This window comes from Maniola hyperantus, chromosome 1 (genome assembly GCF_902806685.2).
Source record: "Maniola hyperantus chromosome 1, iAphHyp1.2, whole genome shotgun sequence".
Lineage (NCBI taxonomy): Eukaryota > Metazoa > Arthropoda > Insecta > Lepidoptera > Nymphalidae > Maniola > Maniola hyperantus.
Window position 1 is genome coordinate 14,227,149 of NC_048536.1, and position 23,572 is coordinate 14,250,720.

General features: G+C 36.7%; 3 protein-coding genes across 3 annotated transcripts; 1 reads left to right on the forward strand and 2 right to left on the reverse strand.

Annotated features, from left to right (window-relative positions):
* Window positions 1–1,801: 1,801 nt before the first annotated feature.
* Window positions 1,802–6,495, reverse strand: Rnmt (RNA guanine-7 methyltransferase). The gene is made up of 2 exons (XM_034970030.2): window positions 5,173–6,495; window positions 1,802–4,392 (listed from the first exon to the last, which is right to left on the reverse strand). Exons 1-2 carry the CDS (start codon window positions 6,251–6,253, stop codon window positions 4,271–4,273), a joined length of 1,203 nt encoding a protein of 400 aa, XP_034825921.1. The 5' UTR covers window positions 6,254–6,495; the 3' UTR covers window positions 1,802–4,270.
* A 1,054-nt stretch (window positions 6,496–7,549) lies between these two features.
* Window positions 7,550–18,879, forward strand: Top1 (topoisomerase 1). Its single transcript, XM_034969814.2, has 10 exons — window positions 7,550–7,708; window positions 8,021–8,184; window positions 8,510–8,920; window positions 10,360–10,459; window positions 11,159–11,365; window positions 11,895–11,997; window positions 12,631–12,802; window positions 14,276–15,573; window positions 15,903–16,179; window positions 16,969–18,879. The coding sequence occupies exons 1-10, from the start codon at window positions 7,667–7,669 to the stop codon at window positions 17,069–17,071; spliced, it is 2,877 nt and encodes a 958-aa protein (XP_034825705.1). The 5' UTR covers window positions 7,550–7,666; the 3' UTR covers window positions 17,072–18,879.
* LOC117996808 (ATPase WRNIP1-like) lies at window positions 18,876–23,518 on the reverse strand. Its single transcript, XM_069499057.1, has 8 exons — window positions 23,067–23,518; window positions 22,634–22,870; window positions 22,092–22,264; window positions 21,509–21,766; window positions 20,644–20,797; window positions 20,354–20,537; window positions 19,468–19,713; window positions 18,876–19,298 (listed from the first exon to the last, which is right to left on the reverse strand). Exons 1-8 carry the CDS (start codon window positions 23,307–23,309, stop codon window positions 19,192–19,194), a joined length of 1,602 nt encoding a protein of 533 aa, XP_069355158.1. The 5' UTR covers window positions 23,310–23,518; the 3' UTR covers window positions 18,876–19,191.
* Window positions 23,519–23,572: the final 54 nt, after the last annotated feature.

Genomic DNA, 23,572 nt, shown 5'->3' on the forward strand with positions numbered 1-23,572 from the left:
TCTTTGGGCTGTTGTTTTCGGAACTACATAGGTAATACCTAGGTGATAATGTGATAATAGTGACATAGGATCTAGTATCCAAATTTTTAAGTACCTACTTACGTGAATACATACCTGAGCCTGTAAGTGTTTAATTTTTTAGTCGTCGAATTCGTCGGCCGATGTAACGGTTCATGTACGGTCGACGAATTCGGCCACCGACCTAATGTAAGTGTGCCCTAATGGTTTTCTCTTGCGATAATAGTGCAATGTGCTTCATCCTTCCGTCCACTCAGAGTCTTCGTAAGATCTTAACACAGGCGTGAATCGATCAAAAAAACCGACTTCGTAACATGTAGAAACAAAAATTATTTTTTACTTTGTAGTGGTTTTGGAAGTCGGTTTTTTTAATAATTTTTAGGGTTCCGTACCTCAAAAGGAAAAACGGAACCCTTATAGGATCACTCTGTTGTCTGTCTGTCTGTCAATAAACCTACAGGGTCCCGTTGACCTAGAATCATGAAATTTGGCAGGTAGGTAGATCTTATTTATACACATTTTACCCCAAATTAGCCTGAAGGTTGATGGAATTTCCCCAGAATCAGTGAAGGTTTGCTTTTATCCTTCACTGTTCAGAATACTAGGGTGTATTGAGCGCTGCTCAGAGTTACAGTACGCGGCAGAAAATAATGTACATCGACCTTTAGAAAGAGATAGCGGTTTTGTAGAGCACTGTCTCTGTCGTTGAGACCAACAAACGTAATAGTAATGAAGTCAATAGGTATGAATGACAGAGACAACGCTCTAAATAGCCGAAATCTCATTCTAAAGGTCGATATACATAATTTTCTGCTGCGTCCTGTAAAAGGTGTATTGTGTAGTTGTTATAAAAAGCCATAAACTGAGGAGAAAAAAAAATACATCTTTAACTCGAACCTTTATTCAAAGAATATTATGCCAAAATCCAAATTGTATCTTAGATATTAATAAATATTTAAAATACTTAATACATTATATAAATTACTTAGGTTTAAGGTCGGAATTCTTTTTACCTGACGCCAACTGTACTTGTACTAGACAAGTGCCTACAAATTAAAAAAAAATGTTAATCTTCTAGGTTGCAAATAGCAACCTAGAAGATTAACATTTTTTTTAGTTTTTTCATTTTTCATCGATTACAAGTTTGCCCTTGACTGCGATACCACCTGGTGGTAAGTGTTAAACGGGCTAACTTGGAAGGGGTATGGTAGTTTTATTAAACCCACACCGCTTATCGGATTCTACACAGCATCGTACCAGAACTTAAATCGGTTTTCGACACGACTTTGGTGTTAGGATGATTACTAACCACGGCCGAAGCCTCCCGCCAGACTAGACTAGAGTAAATTTTTTGAAACTATGTATTCCCCAATTGCCCTTTCCGGGGATCGAACCCGAGACCTCCTGCTATAAGACCATAGCACGCACCACTGCACCAGGGAGGTCGTCAAAAAAGTTTAAAAATGCAAATTGCCAAAATTAAAATTGTGGCGTTTTGCGATAATGAAAGATTATTTACGAAAAATAGTAAAGAAGCATAACGCAAAATGGCAAAAATTTAAATGTTTTAAATACCAAGGATGTTCTTTAATATTAAGACTTTGTGAACAGGAGAGTAGAGAGTAGAGAGGACTAAGAGCCTTTCGTTTCGCAGACTTTCGTTATTTTATAAAAGCTGAAAGTTTGTCTGCGTATTGTCCCCAACACAGGAAGGAACTTTTGTTTGGATGTTTGTTTGGATCATGGTGGCATTGGGAGATAAGAGGTAATAATAAGATGTAAAAAATCTTACGTCAAAGTATAATCTTCTTCAGAATAGTAGGTAGGTACTATTAGAAATCACGTCATACATTGCCAGACACAGTCAGTGCAACCCCCTTTCAGACACCCTTGAAGTTAAAAAGTTTAAGAGGGTCGCCACTTTCAGCTTTTATAAAATAACGAAGGTCTTGTTCTCTCTCTATAGTCAAGACTGCAAAGTTCTAATATTATTTTAATAACTATATTACCTGTCCCATCGTATTTTGTTAATTTTAAGAAACTTGCAAAATTAACCTATTATTGTCATTTGTATTAATAGATTCATACCTCTGTCAATTAAAATGTATTAAAACCAATGATATTCTAAGCATGGACACATCGTGGCATACAACACAAGAGCCCAAACATGGCACACGTTTCTAAATTCACCCTATTTAGCTTCAACTGCTCCATTTATACATTCCCGCTAACATTCAAGTCCTGTAAGCTAACCTCAGTGATTAAGCCGCAATGTAAATCGATTAAGCACTCGAAGCTGAATAAGGTGATTTTAGAAGCAAACTTGAACAAAAAATGGAATGGAGTAGTGTAGCACTATTAATTTTTGTTATTTCTTTGAGAGATTTTTCGTTTTTGTAAATATGAAACTATTATACTATATCTATACTATATAACTATTATACTATATCTGCTCGTGCTGATTCACTGACTGACTGACTGACTGACTCATTTGATCACCTCTTCTGAGGAAAAATATGGATAGAGCTGATGATTGAGGATTTCGGTGAGGAGCACGGCCAGGGTATTGAAGATAGGTGGGGGGTGCTCGAACAAATGTCACTCAGAACTTCATCCAATTGACAGGGAGCTGAAAAATAAAACCAAAATGGCGGATTCAAGATGGCGGCCATACAAATTTCATGATGTCTATCTCGGAGAATATAAAAGATACAAGAATGCTTCTTTGGCGAAAGATGATCAGGACCCGAAAGTCTACTTGGTGAACCCGGGACCCTCGTCATACAAATCCACCGCGCTACCACTGCGCACCGGAGGTCGTCAAAAGATAATAAAATAAATGTGATACAATAATGGCCAATAGATTTTACATTGAACAAAAAAAGCTACTCCACAGTTTTGTTTTTCCGACATTCCTGACGCGCCCTTCCATCTGTCTCTTTCCGATGTGCGTGAGAGAAAGGAATGGGAACATTGTAAATAATTTTAGATATTTCTAGTGTTTTCAATGGTTTTACTAAGTATTTTACACTTTTTCGCATGTTATCTTACGTAAATAAAATTAACTTACCGGTGGTGGGTCACACCATCTCTTTTCTGCGTCGTTAACGTATTATTTCGGCACTTTTTGATCGCGCATTTAGGCATCTTGACAGCTTTGCAGTCAACATGCGACTAATGAAGAAAGTGTGCTTACACCGAGTATAAGCACACTTACTTGGTCCCTTGTTATTCGCGCCAGTGCGATGTCCTTACTTAGAATGTCATTGATTAAAACTATTAAATTAAAATTATTAAAAATAATTAAAATATTTAAAAAGTAATCAATATTAGTCCTACTTATTTCTAACTCATTTTGTTACAGTACATACATAGTATTATTATCATGAACAAGTACTTAATAAAATAGTACCAGTAGTTGTACTTAATATTACAGTCAAATGCATAGATATCATATAAACTGGACTGGAATTGATGTGCACAACAGTATTCTTAAATAATACATTTCATATTACTATATCTAACTAGTCATCGTCAACTATCAAACTGAATGAATTTTACAGTCTTTATCAAACAAGTAGTATTTTGACACATTTATGTAGTGTGCTAATACATAAATTGGAAATATCTAAATGATGATTAACGAAATTTATTATAAATTATTTTTTATTAATTTAATACACCTAACCATCATTCAATATGTATATTACGCGAGAGGTTGTGGTGGCAATTTGGGTGGGGACGCCCCGCACACCATCACAGCCCCCGCTGGTGACGTGCGCGTGTGCGAGGCGTCTCCCCCCGCCTTATATCCCGATTTCTATCTCGACCTGTCACATACTATAGTTTTCCGATTTATATATTGACGCATTGAAATCAAATGAGGCAAAAGGGCCTTACTATGTGAAAAATACCAAATTCATAACTACTTTCTCAATCTAAAAATGAAATAAATATTTCATTTAGCTTCTCATAAATGTGTAAAATGACTGCTAACTTAATGCTGATGAGTTTGTTGCAGTAATATTGTAACATCAACTCGATGTGTCTTTTTCAGTATTGTATTTTGCATTACAAATTCTAGCCAACTACATAAATTTTAACAAGCTAATGAATATTTCTTATCTTCTGCTAGGCACTGATTGAGGCTTTATATGGAAATGAATACATACAACTTTTTATAAACTCACCCCACCCACCATGGTCATCATATCATCAGTTATAAATATTAAAAACTAATAACCTGCAAATACTATTTTTCACTCGTGGAAGTTGTAGATGTTGATTTATTTTCTGAAGCTGCATACAAAGGTTTACCGCTGGAATCCCATGATGTGTTCTTGCACTTTTTAAATGCAAACGCCAAATATATAACTGAAAAAATTTATAAATAAATGAATTATTTTCTATTTTTATATCTACAGATAATAGATCTCTAATATTATAAATGTGAAAGTGTGTTTGTTTGTTAGTTTGTTCAATCACACTGCAACAAAGCAATGGACCAATATGTTTTTGCATAGATATAGATAAATACCTAAATAATAAAATATAGGCATTTTTTCCCCAGGAAATCAAAGAGTTCTCACAGGATTTTAAAATCTATATATCCACACAAACAAAGTCACAGGCATCAACTAGTGTTTACAGTATAGCATATACAGCTTAAACTGGGTCTAGACTCTAGAACTAGAAGAAACCTGAGATTTTGTATATTGTAGGTTCTCTATATGCATGCATGAAGTAATAATAAATGAATTTGTGAATACCCCAGCAATTCCAGATGAAGTCAACTAGTCAGTCTTATAACTGATTGAAAAATTGATGAGATTGTATTTTTAGAAATCATCATCATCGCAACCCATCACCAGCCCATTAGTCATGGGTCTCTTAGAATGAAAAGAGTTTGTGCCATAGTCCACCAAGTGCGGATTGGCAGACTTCACACACCTTTAAGAACATTATGGAGAACTTCCAGGCATGAAGATTTTCTCACAATGTTTTACTTCACCATTAAAGGGAGTAATATTTAATTGCTTACAAAACACATGACTCCAAAAAGTTATGCATGCCATAGGAGGCTGAAGTCTTAACAACTAGGCTACACTGCTTTATAAAGTGGTAATTTTAAAAAAGAAACAAAATTAGACTCACTAGCTACTTCCCATTCGCATGTACTCATTGTGCCAAGGGTATTTCCTTCACTGTTGTTCGTCATATTGTCTAAATAGGCCTTTGCATGTGCATATTCAGATTCACTTCCAATCAACTCTTTGCCTGGCAACGCAGGGTAAACCTCAAAGCATTTAATCTTTTGTAATAAGAATTTATACTTATCAGAATATTTCCTATAGAAATCTTCAAAGCCTGCTTTGTACACTAATTCTAAGCCATACTCTGCAGCCAGCTTAACAAGAAGCTCAAAATTTACTAAAAATTCAGGGCAGTCCACCACTCCTTCTAAGTGGAAATCATATTTAGCCCCAAACAGGGGATATCCATTTATAGGATCAAATAACAATTTTATATTAAAAATTCGATTGCCAAATGTCCCATCTTCTGATTTTTGACAACGGTTAACAATTTCATATGCATCAGGCAATGTTCCAAAAAAATAACCATCTGGTTTGAGGCACTCCGATATATTTAAAAGCATGCGACGCGCCTGTCCCAAACTTTCAAAGCTATAGTGTAAACCAAACTGGCAGCTCACTAAATCGAATTTTACTGATGGATCTTTGTACCTATGTCGCAGCACATCCTTAGTGCAGTCGGCAGCGATGAATTCTGCGGAAAACAAACGTCCCGAGCGTCGGCGCAAGTCATTGTAACGGCTTTTACACTGATCTATTGAAACATCTGCTATATCAGCAAAAACCACATGTTCAGCGCGTGCTTTCTCCCATTTGTATAAATCACCGCCTTTACCACAGCAAATATCGAGTACTCTTAAAACTCTACCGTAGTCTTTTTCCCGTATTTTATCGGTATATTCTTGTATAAGAACACTTTTGACCCAATTATTGAAGTTTCTGAGGTAAAAAATGGGCGAATTAAATCTTTCCTTTACACCTTTCTCCTCGAGATGGTTGTAATGAGCTGCAACAACATTGGCGTGAGAGCGAGCGAGCGTCGCTGGCACTTCGTTATCCTCATCTCTATTTGTCGTTTCGTTTGTTTCACGGGTGTTTTCTTTACTTATAACAGACTCATGGTTTTCTGATTCTTCACTCATTTCACTTTATTAATTTAAATTATATTTGTTAAATTACAATTGAGTTCAAATAGGTTTTAAGGTTATAATATTAATATGATTAATTGGTCCACGATAACTTTATAAACTTAAGAGGAGTTTCTGATTTTTGATTCTAGTTTAGTTTATCTTTAATCGCACCTGTTTTAATTTAATAGAGAAATATAAGAAAATCATATCAATGATCATGTGTCAAACAAAGATCTTTTTTTGTCGTTGACAAAGATCAGTTGACCAAAGAGTATATAATCACTACGTTTGTTTTACGGCTCTGGGTAAAGAGTATGTAATCACTACGTGGCTCTGGGCTCTAACCCTTTTAAGTCAGTTGACTTCACTTTGCTTTGCAGAATTAACGCCGCCATCTTGTGAAGTGACACACGCTGTCCCGTTATATTATGCGGTGTTGCTACATAAAAAATCTGAAATTCAGTGTTTTTTTAAATATTAGAGTCATTCCATATATATAACATCACGATATATCCTGCTTATATATGTAGCATAAATGTGACTGCATCTGATAGCTATGTTTAACACTAGCTGATGCCCGCGACTTCGTTCGCATGGATTTACATTTTTCAAAATCCCGCGTGAACTTTTTGATTTTTTTGGATAAAAAGTAAACTATATGTTAATCTAGGGTATAATCTATCTCCATTCCTTTCATCCAAATCCGTTCAACCGTTTTAGCGTGATTGAGTAACATACATCCAAACATCCAGACATTCAAACATCCACACTTTCACATTTATAATAATATTAGGATTAAGATAATAGGATTAGAACTAGGTTGAGCAGGTAAATATGATACGTTTCAAGTCCATGGCCTATAAATGGTTTTTATTATTGTTTCTCGATTTGGAATCAGGGACGGCTTTCCCAATTTCTCATTCAATTAAAATTAGGTAAAACTTACTCGATTTTTGACATTGACATTTTCAATCATATATTCCCTAAAATTGAGGAGATTTTATTTGTTGGCAGCTTTTGTTCTAAAACTACGCCCTTCTGTCAATGTCATTCATGTGCCAAAATAATCAATCCTAATTTTAATCTAAATTTTTGTAAGAAAAATTTTAAAGTTATGAAATGTAGTTAATTTATGTGTTAATGTACTTATGTGGAAATAATATTATCTAGATTTTTTGAGATCTTTGAGCTTTTAATCTAAGAATCATTGAACTTTGATTGAATGAACTAGTTCATCCGAAGTTGCTGATATTTGCGAACGACACATGCGCAAATGTCACATCGCAGCACTCTTACCTACATACGTGCTACATACTCTTTGGCAGCATTTAGAAAATTGCGTTCGTTCGGTCGGCACTGGCAGCCTGTGGGCAGCCTCATGTTATCTCGAACGGGTCTCGAATAAACGGCGTATACGTAGACAAAATGAGTGTTGAAAATCCTGCAAGCGATAATGATTGCGATGCAGTAAGTACCCAACTGATTTCTAAATTCCGAGAAGAATAATTTTATTCTTCCATTTTGTCGATTCAATGCATGGAATTCTCTATTTACTCGTGTTCGTTGGTGCTACAAAGCGAAAATTTTCTAAGTCCCAATATGGCGTCTTCTATAGTTCTCGCTTATGAAAGAAGCAAAGCGTCGACTGGACTATGTTAATTTAAAAATATGTAAATTGTATTGAAAATTCTAGATTTAAACACTATTAATGAAATGTGTGAATCAAAAAGTTTAAAGACTTATTTCAGTAATAATGAGATTGTGTTTTATTATTTACAGGGAAAGGTAAATGGGAATAAAAGCGAACACGTGAATGGTATTCACAATGGCTATAGCAGCTCAGAGAAGCACAAAAGTAGCCACAAATCATCAAGCAAGGATAAACACCGAGATAAAGACAGAGACCACAAGAGCTCTTCAAAACATAGTAGCAGTTCCAGCAGGTTAATACTCTCGAAATTTCTTTCATTTTATATGTACTATTATATTATAACCTGCATATGAATAGCCTGTAGGCATATTACAACCAGTTGATACCTATATAAATTCATTCTAAAATTCACTATTGTTTTAACCACTTATTGCCACTATTATTCACTAATTTCTGCCTGTAGATTCGCCTAAGTGATGATTTAGGCGAATCTACATTAGAAGTACAACATCAAATTCCATTCTAAGCTTATTACTTTATATTATAGACACACAATGGTACTTACTTATCTGATAATCTTACATAAGATGTATCGTAACATCACAGTGTGCTTTCAGGGATAAGGAAAAAGATAAACATTCTAGTAGCAGAAGTCATAGCAGTTCTCATAAGTCCTCTAGCAAAGACAAAGACCGTGATAAGGATCGTGACAAACATAAAGAGAAGGATCGCTCAGACAAAGACAAGGATCGCTCAGACAAAGACAAGGATCGCTCAGACAAGGACAAGGACAAAGATAGAGACAAACACAGGAGTGACAAGGACAAGCACAGGGATAAAGACAAAGAGAGAAGTGATAAAGACAAGCACAGATCCAGTGATGGCGATAAAAAGTCTTCATCCTCTAAAGACAAGGAACACAAATCAAAGGACAGAGACAAAGATCGTGATAAGGACCGCCACAGGAGTGATAAGGACAAACACCGCAGTGATAAAGACAGACACTCCAGTTCTAAAGACAAACACAGGTAAGAATAATCCTTATTTTGTAAAAAGTGTTACTGGTGCAGTGATCACAAAACAAGTAGGTAGTCCAATCTAACCTTGCAACATAACAGTTTGTACAGGTATAAACTAAAGCGAGGTTAAGATTAGCAACAAAACTTGCAGAAGTTGACTTCCGCAAGCTATTTCTACCGTGTAAACAATGACGTCAAGTTGACTTCTGCAAGTTTTGTAACTTGCTGGACTTGCCGCAAGTCACAAATGTATGTACATGTACAATATTGTTCGTAGTAAGTTCTTGCTAGTCTAAACCTTGCTTAAGGATTAAAACACAAGCCTGGCTTACATCTGTTTTTGTGCAATGTGTCGTCATCTACCTTGTCTTCAGTGCACATACTTGGTTTGTGCACACTAAACTGTTATGGGCAAGCAACTCAAGCAAAAAACATTGGCCCATTGTGGAAAATAAGGGGCGACTGATTGACCAATCGGGAGCTCCCATGCAGTAGTAAACCTCTTGCGCCTAAGGCAGCTAGCCAAGACCTAAAAATGGACCATGTTCATTTGCTTAATTGTTTGACAGATATTAACATCACCCCAACCTCATCCTCAGGGCAAGGTATATTAAATGCATTGTACAAATAAATAGGTTTATGGATGATATAAGCTAACTCTGTACCAAATTTTATCAAAATCGGTTGAACGGTTGGGCCGTGTAAAGCTAGCAGACAGGCAGACAGACACACTTACGCATTTATAATATTAGTATGGATGACACTCTTTTGAACAAGAAATTACATTATTAAAGTGTAGGTAAAACTATGCCCACAAAATAATTACAACAATTAAAATATACACCCAATGATAATAACTATTGAGACTTGTTTAATTGATTCATTTGCTATTAAGTGCTCTCTCTGGATATAATCAATCAAAATTGCTTTCAACAAGCATGCACCTATAGAAACCAATAGGAAAACTGCCATACCCTTTCCAGATTAGCCTGCTGCAATTCTAGACTGCATAGTCAGTTGCCACCACTATAATAATATATGTAATAGTCAAAGTTGAAATTATTATTGAATTTAAAATCTATTTATTACTACTAACCTTAAAACTTGAACCGTGCCTAATGTTTTTAAGCCAAGCAGATTCTGTACACAATCTCTAAACTAAACTAAATTAACAGGTCTAAATCTAGTGCTTTCCTTTTCCGCAAGCAACATTATGAAAGGGATAGCAATAGATTTAGACGTGATATTTTAGTTTAGTTTAGAGATTGTGTACAAAGGAATTAGCCACATTGTTTTAATATTTAAGCACTACAAAATGCTATCTACATTTTAATTCTTATGCAAACAATTTATGAATGTAGCAGCAGGCAGCCCATGCTGCTAAAAATCTTGTGATTTTTCCTTATGTTTGTAAGATCTTTTCTTGTAGTCAAATGATCTTTCTTTAGTTCCAGCAGACATAAGGAAAAAAGTAGCAGTGAGAAGCATGAAAAAATCAAATTGGAACCAGATCATGATAGTTCTGCAGTCAAACAGGAACCCATGGAGGTAAGGAATTGCAATTTCAATATCTCACTCAAACAAAACAAATGGATAAAAGCTTTAAAAAAATATCGCATTGTATTTTAAGGTGTTAAGAATAATAAGTATGGTATAAGTAGAATGTGAGAAGAGAAGTTATAAATACAAGTAAAACAGTAAGACCAGCCACATATCAAGTGTAGAAAAAACTGGACCCACGCCGTAAGGCATTCTGCATTTTGTACAAGACCTAGCGGACTGCCCAAATGTTGCCAGGTCAGACGTACGTTTCCCATGATCACAAAGTTTTCGGACATTACGGCCGGCTTATAGGCTTCAATAATTGCGCGTCGTGGACGTTTATTGTTTTACATATTGTTGATACCTATTTTGTAGTTACCTGCGCGCGTTGTTTTAGGCTTTAGGTTTTCTTGTTTTTCAGTGTAGCGCTCGCAAAGCAAGAATATTACGCGACAGGTCGAAATGGCAATCGGGGTGGGGATTGTGCGAGTGTGCGGGGCGTTACCCTGCCTCACACCCCGATTGGCATCTCTATCTGTCGCATATATACATAGTCCAATCTGGTGTTTCAACATGAGATTTGTGACTGTATGAGATGTGTTTTTGTACAATGCGGCAATACGCCTAGGGTTCAGATTGGACTATCTGTTTTACGCGCACTATACTTAGCCATAAATATTTAAAATTGTAGAAAATTGTCCACAGGTAGAAGAGCCCAAAATAGAAAGAGAGGTTAAAAAAGTCGAGAAAATTAAAAATGAATTTGATGATGATGGATACTTGGGTGTGAATACCACAGCTTCGTTGTGTGACTTCTCAGTGCCGCAGTTCAAGGAAGACCCTCTGTCGGAACTGCCTCCAGATGATGACAGTGCTTCGGAGGGAGAAGGTGCAGAAGAAGATGTCCCTCTGGTAGGTAGTTGAAAAAAGGAGGAGGTTCTATATGTAATATTTTCTTTGTGTGCACCAGTTTTTTTTATTTGACAGAAGATTCTCTTGAAATCCCTAGTTAACTTCAAGGCCTTCAAATAAAATTATACAAACTAGATGATGCCCGCGACTTCGTTCGCGTGGATTTAGGTTTAATAAAAATCCTGAGGGATGCGGGAACTCTTAGATTTTCGTGGATATAAATTATCCATACTCCATACTTAATATTATTATGAATGCGAAAGTGTGTCTGTCTGTCTGTCTGCTAGCTTTTCACAGCTCAATAGTTTAACCAACTTTGATGAAATTTGGTGCAGAGTTAGCTTACATTCCGGGGAAGGACATAGGCTACTTTTTATCCCGGAAAATCAAAGAGCTTCCACAGGATTTTTAAAAAACCTTAATCCACGCGGACGAAGTTGCGGGCATCATCTAGTAATATTATGTAGGTTGAGTTATTGTGAGAGACCTCCTAATAATCCTCAGTTTTAAGTATGAATGTATTTCTCAGTCCAAACGTGTGGCCCATGTGCCTAAGAAGAGAGCCGCCAGTGAAAGTGAAGAAGACACCCCTCTGCTTCAACGCAAGAAAATTAAAAAGAAGGTCAAGAAAGGTAAGTTTATTTACTAAACTAAAATATTAACATAAACATACATACATATGTAAAATATAAACAAAAAATTGTAAACTCTTGTATTTTCTCATTTTGTTTGATTCTGAGTGAATGTTCAAACTAGAAGGAAGACAGCCAGAGGTCCCAAAAAAAACTGTTACTTTATAACTATTCATTATAATAAAACTAATTTATAATTAAATTTGGAGAATGAATTTTCGGTTGGTTACAATTATTAAGGAAAACTCAAATTTGGGCCGCAATGTCGCAATAGCTGACGCTGCTACTTGTGCAATATAATTTACTTAAAGATTAACTAAACTGTTTGAAACAAACAAATAATAACCACATAACAATACAATACAACAGGTACAGGATGGCATTAGTAAACAAAAAACCTTATAGTACAGGAATAGGAACCTATTTCTATAACTGAGGAACACGAATATTTAATATACGGGCAATTGCTGAATCGAGCAACAACACTGTCACAACTGGTTCCTAGTAGCAAAGAACAACAGATACCATTTCTGTTACCTTAATACCTTATTTTAATACTACATTATTTTTAGAATTTGCCATTGTTCTGGTTATATTTCTTATATAAGATTGAACTTAAATTGTTGTTTAAAGATGTATTCGACGAGGATGACGATGATGAAGAAGAAGCTCCTAAAAAGAAGAAGAAACTAAAGCCAGAAAAAACTAAATCTAACAGGAGCATCAAGTCTGAACCAGCAGAAGGCCCCAGTCCTACCAAACGCAAGAAGAAAGGAGAGGAGGAAGAACAGGAGGTTTGGAAGTGGTAAGGATAATATTCAACTCATATAAACTGACTGAGACTGACTGCCATATTTATTTCATGGTTTAATAACGATTATATTAGTCACGATTAATACGATCATTTGAAATTATCGATATTTCGACCCATTTGCATGGGTCGGTCGTGGTCACGACGAGACGTCACTGGCCGTATGGAACAACCTGCTTTATTGTCCTTTTCGCTGGAACTTCACGAGCTGTCCGTCAAAATACACGTCACTATTTACTTTGGATGTCACAGATTTTGATTTACAAATAGATAAAAAATATGCAAGCATAACCAGGTGGAAAAGCTAGCTAAAGAAGTTAGTAACCAGTTTGTTTGGCACTTGTCCCATTGCCTACGAGGAAGCAACTAGTTATCGACTATTTTCTCGCTCAAGAAACGTAAAATCGATGTATGATTCAATGAACGAACCAGTGGTAAATTAAACTAGTTGACGATTCAAAAGCACTTGTAAAAGTTTACTTGAATAAAAATATATTCTATTCTATTATAAAAAAAGAGAAGTATATTCGTAGTTGATCACTGCTTCTGAGAACTCTCCGCAAGTTTGTTGCAGTGATAACGATAACGGCTAGAAAAACTCGCTGTCGCGACGCTCTCTTAGCTGTCAGAACAATCGCACAGTTGCGCAGGGATTAAATAAAACTGAAACGAATGCGACGGGCGATTAGTCGCCTGTTTCACTCAAACACTCTCATACGCTTCTCGTTGCTCGTCGTCTCGTCGTCTCGTCTCTAGTTTTTAGATACTCGTTTCTCGCTAGTCGTTGGCGTTAGGATAAACCTTTTAAAGTTCGGTGGGAAAATACACAAAAAAATATAGGAATTTTATTATTTTACTATAGCAACTTCCTTAGTTCGTGTAGGCGACAGAAGATGGCGTTTACGCGTACAATATGAAGTTGACATAATGATGAAATGTCAAATGACATAACATTTTAGGTTAAAATTTAACCTAAATAATATAATGTTTATCACTGTTGGAATCAAATTAATTCAGCATAAATCAATTCAAAAAGCTTGTGACAGTATTTTTATTACAAGGCGTCTACGATTTCTTAGAAAAAAGTACAATATTCAAACAGGGTTCTAGTTAATAATTCATAACAATCTCTGACTTACATTTATTGATTCCCAAATATACATTTTGCCAAAAATATAACAATTACTTAATGAAATATAAGTGAAACAATTCCTACTTACATCTTAAAAATAACAGCAGTGCAATTTAATTTAAGATAGGTATTACTTAAAGTTATGGAATTTCAAGAAACAATAGCCATGTTTTTGTTCTTATTTATAAACTAATTGATATAAATAATAATTGTTATCTCCTTAAGAATCTTGTGAATCAATTAAGCTTTGTAATGATATTCCCTAAAACCCTGATTAAGATTTATAATAATACTGCCTTTTTCGCTTTTATTTAACGATTTTTATTATCCTCTAGGTGGGAGGAATCTAAAAAGGATGATGGTACTAAATGGACCTTCCTGGAACATAAAGGACCTCTCTTTGCACCACCGTATGAACCATTGCCTCAAAATGTGAAGTTCCGCTATGATGGCAAAGTGATGCGACTCTCCCAAGACGCAGAGGAAGTAGCAGGCTTCTATGCGCGAATGTTAGACCACGACTACACCACCAAGTCAGTATTCAATAACAACTTTTTCACAGATTGGAAGAAAGTAATGACACATGATGAAGCAAAGACTATAAAGGATCTCTCGAAATGTGACTTTAAAGAGATGCAGCAATATTTTCTAAGTGTATCTGAAAAAAATAAAAACCGTTCAAAAGAAGAGAAAGCTGCCCTCAAAGCAAAAAATGAAGAAATCCAAAAAGAATACGGTTTCTGCACAATAGATGGACACAAGGAAAAAATTGGCAACTTCAGAATAGAACCTCCGGGGCTGTTCAGGGGACGCGGAGAACATCCTAAGATGGGGATGTTGAAAAAACGTGTCGTGCCCGAAGACGTTCTTATAAACTGTTCAAAAGATAGCAAAGTACCTAAAGCACCCGCAGGTCACAAATGGAGAGAAGTGAGGCATGATAATTCAGTTACCTGGCTGGCGTCTTGGACGGAGAACGTTCAAGGGCAAGCCAAATACGTCATGTTGAACCCTAGTTCTAAGTTAAAGGGAGAGAAAGATTGGCAAAAGTATGAGACTGCTAGAAAACTGCACAAATGTATTGATAAAATTCGAGATACATACAGGGCGGACTGGAAAGCGAAGGAAATGCGGATCCGGCAACGCGCCGTCGCTCTGTACTTTATCGATCGTCTAGCGTTGAGAGCCGGTAACGAAAAGGACGATGACCAAGCAGACACTGTAGGCTGCTGCTCCTTACGTGTTGAACACATAGAGTTGCACAAAGAGAAAGACGGAAAAGAATATGTCGTAGTTTTCGACTTTCTGGGTAAAGATTCTATTAGATATTACAATGAGGTGCCAGTGGAGAAAAGAGTATTCAAGAATCTCGAGCACTTCATGGAAAATAAAAAAGATAGCGATGATCTCTTTGACCGATTGACAACTCAAACATTAAATGAACACTTAAAGGAGCTAATGCCCGGATTGACCGCCAAGGTCTTCCGTACGTACAACGCGTCTATAACATTGCAGAGACAACTGGATGAACTCACAGACCCAGATGCCTCCCTGCCAGAGAAGATATTAGCATACAACAGGGCGAACCGCGCCGTCGCCATACTGTGTAACCATCAGCGCGCTGTTCCTAAAGGTAAACCATAAAGATCAATTTTTTAACTATTTGAATCTGTACTGCATGAAAGTAGGTACAGTACGCGGCAGACAGTAATGTACATCGACCTTTAGGAGATATTGTAGAGCATTATCTCTGTCGTTGAGACCACCAAAACGTCATATAGGTATAAGTGACACGAGACAAAGCCGGAATGTCTTTCTAAAGGCTGATGTACATTATTTTCTGCAGCGTACTGTATTTGGTTTTTAACATGCTCTAAAATGTAACTGTAAATGTAAAGTAAGTAATTGTACCTTTTTCCTAATCTGAATAAATAACATTTAAAAAAAATATCTTTTTCTTAGGTCACTCAAAGTCAATGGAAGCTCTCAAGGATAAAATTCAAGCTAAACGCGATCAAATCGATGAAGCTGAATCGGACCTACACGATGCAATGAAGGCCGCCAAGCGAGGCTCCGTCAAAGAGAAGTTAAATGCAGACAAGAAGAAGAAGGCTCTGGAGCGTCTCAAGGAGCAGCTGAAGAAGCTGGAGGTGCAGGAGTTGGATCGCGACGAGAACAAAACGATCGCTCTTGGCACTTCCAAGCTCAATTATCTAGACCCACGTATCTCAGTGTCATGGTGAGTTCATTTGTAACTATACTTGGTCTTTTTTGGCAAATAACGGCGCTTTCTTACCGAACAGTGTTGTATTTTCAACACTTTTTGGGTTCCATATGTCCAGAGAAAGAAAGCAACCCTTATAGGAATATATTTTTAGTTCACGAGTTACAACTTGACCTGAAAATCAAACGGGCACAACTGTATCAAGAGCTAGCTTTATATAAGACTAACCAACGTAATATTTAAATAATAATGTATAAATCATTCCAACAGACAATGCAGCTTGGCAGCGTGGTGGACAGTCTACCACGCTGCCAAGCGCGGATTTGCAGAATTCACGCACCTTTGAGAACATTATAGAGAACTCTCTTCAACTCAATAACAAAAACTTCGTGAGGAACTTCAACAACAAAACCAGGTTTCCTCACGAAGTTTTCCTTCATCTTTGAAGTATGTGTTACTAGCTTAAAACATGCATTACTCCAAAAAGTTAGATTTAGGATTATAGGAGGTAAAGGAGGCTAACATCGCGTTAGATTTGTAGATCATCATCATCAACCGATAGACTGCTGGACATAGGTCTCTTGTAGAGATTTCTACAAGCCACAGTCTTGCGGCTCCCTGCGACTCGTCTGTCCAGTGTGGGTCTAGTGGGGGTCTTCCAACGCTGCGCCTTCCGGTGCGAGGTCGCCATTCCAGCACCTTGGGACCCCGACATCTATCGGTTTTCCGAACTATGTGCCCTGCCCATTGCCACTTCAGCTTCGCAAGATTTATAGATATGTATACTTATATTATTTGTTTCAGGTGTAAAAAACATGGGGTTCCCATAGAAAAAATTTACAACAAAACACAGCGCGACAAATTCCGTTGGGCAATCGACATGGCCGGGCCCGACTACGTTTTCTAAGTTAAACTTTAGCATTAGCTATATTATTATACTTTATACATAATGTTTTTTCAAATCTGCAGACGTTCCACATTATACAAGTTTTTATGTGAATCATTATTTATTGTTTTTTAAAGTTAACCAGAGTTCCCAAATTGGTGGACAAATTTGAAGAAATGAAAAAATTCGATGTGTTTATGTATTCTGTTCCTAACACCTTTAGGATCTAAATTAGAAGTCTGATTCTAATTTATTTTAGGTTACTTCTATAGTATGCTACTACTGTAGTAGCTAAGTTAGTGTTATTTCAATCTAGTTTAAGATTGTACAAACTTTTGCAATCGTTTGGGTAAGGTATTTGTGTCTATTTGGTTGTTGTTTACATCCTCTAAATGGACAGGTCTAAAAGCAGTGCAGTCTTTTTATCAATCAATTAATCTACCGAAACAGACCAATATAAGTTCGCTACTAAACACGCGAGAAAAGCAAGCATGAAATTCTGCCGTTTTATGATGTCAGATTTTTCAAATTTTTTTAAATTAAATTAATATTATGGAATGTTCGTTAAACGATCTTTGTTCTATCTGGGTTTTACATCTGTATACAACATGGAAATTGAAAATCGAGTTTATAGTTTTTCACATAAGTATGAAGTCTTGTTCTAATATTTTGTGTAAAATATTAGGACAAAACTTCCCGTTCTGACTTACTGCCATCTCGATTACCACGCAGAATACACAACTCTTCTAAAACGTTTACGTTTCAGCATCTTCAGAATTAATTATTTTTAATTTAAAAAACAATTAAATTAATAATATTGATTTTACAACAAAACTTTCATTTTGTACAATTGCAAAGTTCCTTTGCAAGTGTGCATCCTCAGAAGATATTGATCCTACAATGCACTAGTAAACAGCTAAACACCAAAATAGTCAACATGGATACTGCTGGCAAAGTAACTATGCAATTGTGCTAGAGTAAAACGTTTTAGGAGGTGCATATTGCTTGTTTTTCCTAAATGCCTATTTTCCTAAATTGGGAGGGTGCAATGGGCGGCGCATATCGCGTGCAGTACGTTGTACCATACAGACTTATTTTGACGGATTATAGCGAATTAAGCTTGATGTTTTACTAAGCCCTGTCAGTTTAGAGATTGTGCACAAGCAAATCAGCACCATAGTCACATTTCATTATAAGGGATGTGTAAGAAAAATAGTGAACCCATTCTTTATATAATGCGTAAAAAATGACTTCTCACGCGCCATTTTAACTTTCGTGTCAAATTTTATGTCAAAAGTACGATTTTAGTCCTTATTTTAACGGTGAATCGTGACTTTTGACATGACAGTTGACCCATACAGTTAAAATGGCGCGTGAGAAGTCATTTTGTATGGACTATACATGCTAATAGTGTAGAATAGATTTTGTTAATTTTATGTTAAAGTGACAAAATGCAAAAGTAGTAAGTATTGGAATTTTAGTATACAAATGATTTTTGTATATTATATTAGCGAGGAGAGCTGTCCTCGCGCTATCGACGTCGGAGTGAAGCAATAGTTGTACCACCTACAACTGGCAGTGTAAATTAAAAGTGTATTTTTGTGCACAATGTGCAGTAGCAAATGTTGTAAATTAAGATACGAAGTTATTTTATTTTTTATAACCATAGGACCGAAAATCTTGGATACAAAACCGACAGTGTTACGAAGGTACAATATAGGTCAAATTTGTAATATTACAGTGATGTGTGAGTCTTGTAAATAGTAAATTTTTACCATGTCATATAAATTGTGAAATGAGATTATCCAAATAAAAAACAAGACACTAGATTTTTGCACTTTTATTATTGAAAAATGAGTAATATTAATGATTCAAAGGCTGGACTTATTGACTTTTATTGCCGTACAAAAACTTAATATTCTTCAGACGACAGGTTCAAATGTGCGTTCAGCCCAATAATAATAGATTTGTTCATAGGTGAGGCCAAACTTCTTGATCGCTCTGAAGTTACGACCAAGATGATTGTGGTCACCTGTACAATTTTACTTAGGTACACTTAAAAATAAATTTTATCACATGTATAAAGGCGGTAAAGATAAAATCATAAAACTACACGAAAATAGAAAAACTTAAGTCAAAAACTAACTGCCATTTTCTGGATCAAAAAAATTAACATGTTCTAGTCCCTCGGGCATGTAAGCGAGACCAGACTCGTCCCGATGCTTCATATTGTAGCCTTTGCCATACCCTGAAAAATTCAAAAATGATAAAATTAAAGAAATAAAGACGAATTGATAAAGGAATTATTAATAGGAAGTTTTAATGGGAAGAAAGCAACAGGAAAAGGACGACATACTGACGAGATGACGACCAATAGTGGAGGCACGAGATGAAGAAGAATAAGAAGAAATACGCACCCAAATCCTTCATAAGTCTAGTGGGTGCATTTCGCAAATGAAGCGGGACGGATGGCAGCGGTCCTTTGGCCTCTGTGAGCGATCTTTGCACGCTCTTCATGGCGCGGTACACCTCGGTACTCTTGTCGGCTCGGGCGAGTCTCACCGCGCACTGGGCCAGCAGCACGTCGCACTCTGGCATGCCTATTTGCTGACAGCCCTGCATGCACGCTACCGCTTCCACTAACGCGTTTGGATCACCCAGCCCTGATAAAATTTCACCATAACATGTTACTCAGTCTAGTAAACAATGTCATCGTGGATGATCGTAATTCATATTCAGCGATAAATACGTTTCTAAATGGACTTAAAATACCGGCCAAGTGCGAGTCAGGCTCGCGCAACGAAGGATTCCGTACTACAGTCGTATTTTTTTTATGTGATTCAACCACAAATTCACGGTTTTCAGATTTTTCCCCGAATGTGTGCTACGAGACCTACCTACCTACCAAATTTCATGATTCTAGGTCAACGGGAAGTACCCTGTAGGTTTCATGACAGACCGACAGACAGACAGACAACAAACAAAGTGATCCTATAAGGGTCCTTTTGAGGTACGGAACCCTAAAAAGAAGAAAAGGTGTGCAAAAATAATGCAAATGTGTTTGTGTACTATCGCGGTCGTCACCAAAGTATAGTCATGAAAATAATGTGACTGGCAAACGACTTAGCAAAAGGCGGCGTATAGTGGGAGAAATTTGGCGCATCGCGAGAAATAAGGACCAACTGATCGTGTTTTCTCGCGAGGTAGAAACTCCCTCACGCCACCTTCTTCGGTCCGTCAGAAGCTTAAAAATCGACCACACGAGTCCTTAATGCGTTATATAGAGGTAGAAGGAAGGCTCACCGATATCCTCAGCAGCAGCCCTGACGAGTCTCCTCGCAATGAACAAAGGGTCTTCGCCGCCATGCAGCGCGCGGGTGGTCCAGTATAACGCCGCGTTGTCGTCGCTGGCGCGGATCGACTTGTGGATTGCAGACACAATGTTGTAGTGCTCCTCGCCTTGTCGGTCGTACAGCATGTGCGATCGCTGACAACAATACACATTTTTTGATACTTATGCTGGTACTACACGCGTCCCCATCACACCTCCATGACCCACTGTTACACGCCTTCACATTTACAGCGCTACTCACCTTGATGCCGTTCTTCAAGTCCTCTAGTCCGATGACTTGTCGGCTGTGTTCCGGCGCCGCGCTCAAAGCCAGCTCGAGCGCGCCGAGAGCGACACGTGCGTCCCCGTCGCACACCTCCGCGACCCACTGCAGCGACTGACGCTCTATTACACACCTTTACATTAACAAAAAAAAATTTAAGTAACTCCGTTTTTTGGCTAGGTGGCTAGCTGGTTAGGTAGCGTTCGTGTTTGGTTTTTTTAGCCTACATGAATACGAACCGAATACGGATGAGTGCACAAACACCCTTAGGTGTTGAATTTTCAAAAAAAGCGGATGCCTACGTAATAGCTCTCTGCATGCCAAATTTCAGCCCAATCCATCCAGTAGTTTGAGCTGTGCGTTGATAGATGAGTCAGTCAGTCACTTTTTCCTTTTATATAATACTAGCGTATGCTCGCGACTTCGTCCGCGTGGACTATACAAATTTCAAACCTCTATTAAACCCCTTGTGGGTTGAATTTTCAAAAATCATTTCTTAGCAGATGTCTAAGTCATAAAAGCTATCTGCCTACGTAATAGCTCTCTGCATGCCAAATTTCAGCCCAAGCCATCCAGTAGTTTAAGCTGTGCGTTGATAGATCAGTCAAGTTTTCAACTTATAAATTCATAGATTATTTTGAGAGATTCTAGTCGAATGTTATTTGAAAATTATAATAATGTGTCATCATCATCAACCCATATCCGGCACACTACAAAGCAGGTCTCCTCTCAGTATGAGAGGCCATAGTCATAGTCCACCACGCTGGCCAAGTGCGGATTGGCAGACCATAATAATTTTAAATTATTGCAGGTTGTCGAAAAGTAATCCTGTAGAGGCACTTACTTATTTTGATCTCCACCAATAAGCTTATCATGATCAATAATGCTATCAACAACCACAGCCAGTTGTTTCCTAACAACGGCCCTCTCTAATATCAGTGATACGTCATGGACAGTCAGTTTGCTCAGCACCACAACTCTGCAGCGACTCAACAGAGCATTGTTCAAACTGAATGAAGGATTCTCTGTAGTGGCGCCCACTAGTGTTATCGTGCCGTTTTCTACGTGTGGCAGAAATGTATCTTGTTGTAGTTTGTTAAATCTATAAAAATAAAAATAAACTGGTCAAGTGCTAGTCACACTCGCACATGAAGGGTTCCTTATCATTGTACAAGAAATAGCACTTTAATTTTTTTTTTAATTCATGGCTTCTTTGAAATCTTTACTATTGTTGTTTTATTGTTATTAGCTTATGCTCGCGACTTCGTCTTCGTTGAGCTGTGCGTTGATCGATTCTTTTATATATTTTGATATGCCTGTGTATTATTTGTATGTAGATCAAAGGTAAATGCATCTGTAATCATATTACATCCAATGAAGAAAGGAAATTGACTGCTAAGATTTAAAAGCATAATTTTTTTACAGACCTATGTATCTCATCCATGAAAAGTACAGTTTGCCTTTTGAACTTAATTTCATTCTTAGCCACCTTCACCACTTCTTTGACATCATTGATGCCACACATTGTTGCAGATAGCTTGACAAACCTCATGTTATTTTGTTCTTTACAAATATTGGCAATAATGTTAGCCACAGATGTCTGCAAGATATATATTAATATGTCTTATTATTATCTTAAAAATGTGCTGTTAATAATACTGGACAGTACTAAATAGCATGAACTACATCATAGAGGAGTATAAGCAATTCTTACCCTAGATGAACATAGTTGCTCATTTTATTAACTGCCATTAACTAAGTAGATTTATATCTACCTAACACTTGACTTTAGCTCATGTGCAGCCATTGCCAGTACTCAGTGAAAGAAACTGTACCTACAGGTAGATATTCAGCTAATAGTGAGTGCCAAAAAAAGTGAAAAAGTGACAATCAATTCAAAGGGGCATTATTAAAACTATGGAGCTGCGTAAAGTTTAAAAGTCATTGAAACAGTACTATATAATATTACCTTTCCACAACCTGGAGGACCCCAAAGTATCATATTTGGTATTTTTTTCTTTGAAAGCATAGAATATAACATTGAATCAGCGCCAAAAGACTCAACCTGTCCAACAATATCTTCTAGGAGCATAGGTCGCATTGACTCTGCCAATGGAATATTTTTACCATCGTTGTTCTGAGCTGAACTTGATTGTTTACTGGGCTCAAATGTTGCTGAAGACTTAGGTGACTCCTTGAAAAGTGCCTTAAAAAAACAGCTGTACCTAAGTACATACCTAAATATAATTGAACATTAAAAATTAATGTATTAACTAATCATGGTTTTAAAATAATGTCGTTTTTTTTAAATAAAAAAACAAGCAGGTGTCACCTGCTGTTAAGTGAATACCGCCGTCCATGAACATTTGCAGTACCAGAGTTAAGTTTAGTGATTTCCGTACCTTTGACATACTCTTAGAGGGTCCGGTATTTTGTAATGTACTACTAACTGGACTAACATCAAGTTTAATCTTCTTTTGTTGAGAACAGTTTTCATCAAAATGTGATCCATTTCTCGTAGATGCATAACCTTTTAAGAATAAGCATTTGTTTACATGTTTTTCTATTATTTCTTTATCGTATTCTTTATTACAAACCGGGCAGAAAACTTTATCATCACTGTGATTCATAATTTTGGCGCTCATGGCAGCAATTTTCAAACCATCAAATTATTACTTATTTTTTTTTGTTATAACCATATACCACTAAATTATTACAGCAAAATCATTTTAATCTTCTTTTCACTAAAATGTTATCAATTATGTATGTAATACCTATTTATTTCATTATTTATCTTTAAAATTAAAATCAACGACCAGAAATTATGAATGATTTTCGAGAAACGATTATCGAAACTTTGATTTTGACGTAGTGATTATACTCTTTGGCACTCTGGGAGGTACACAGA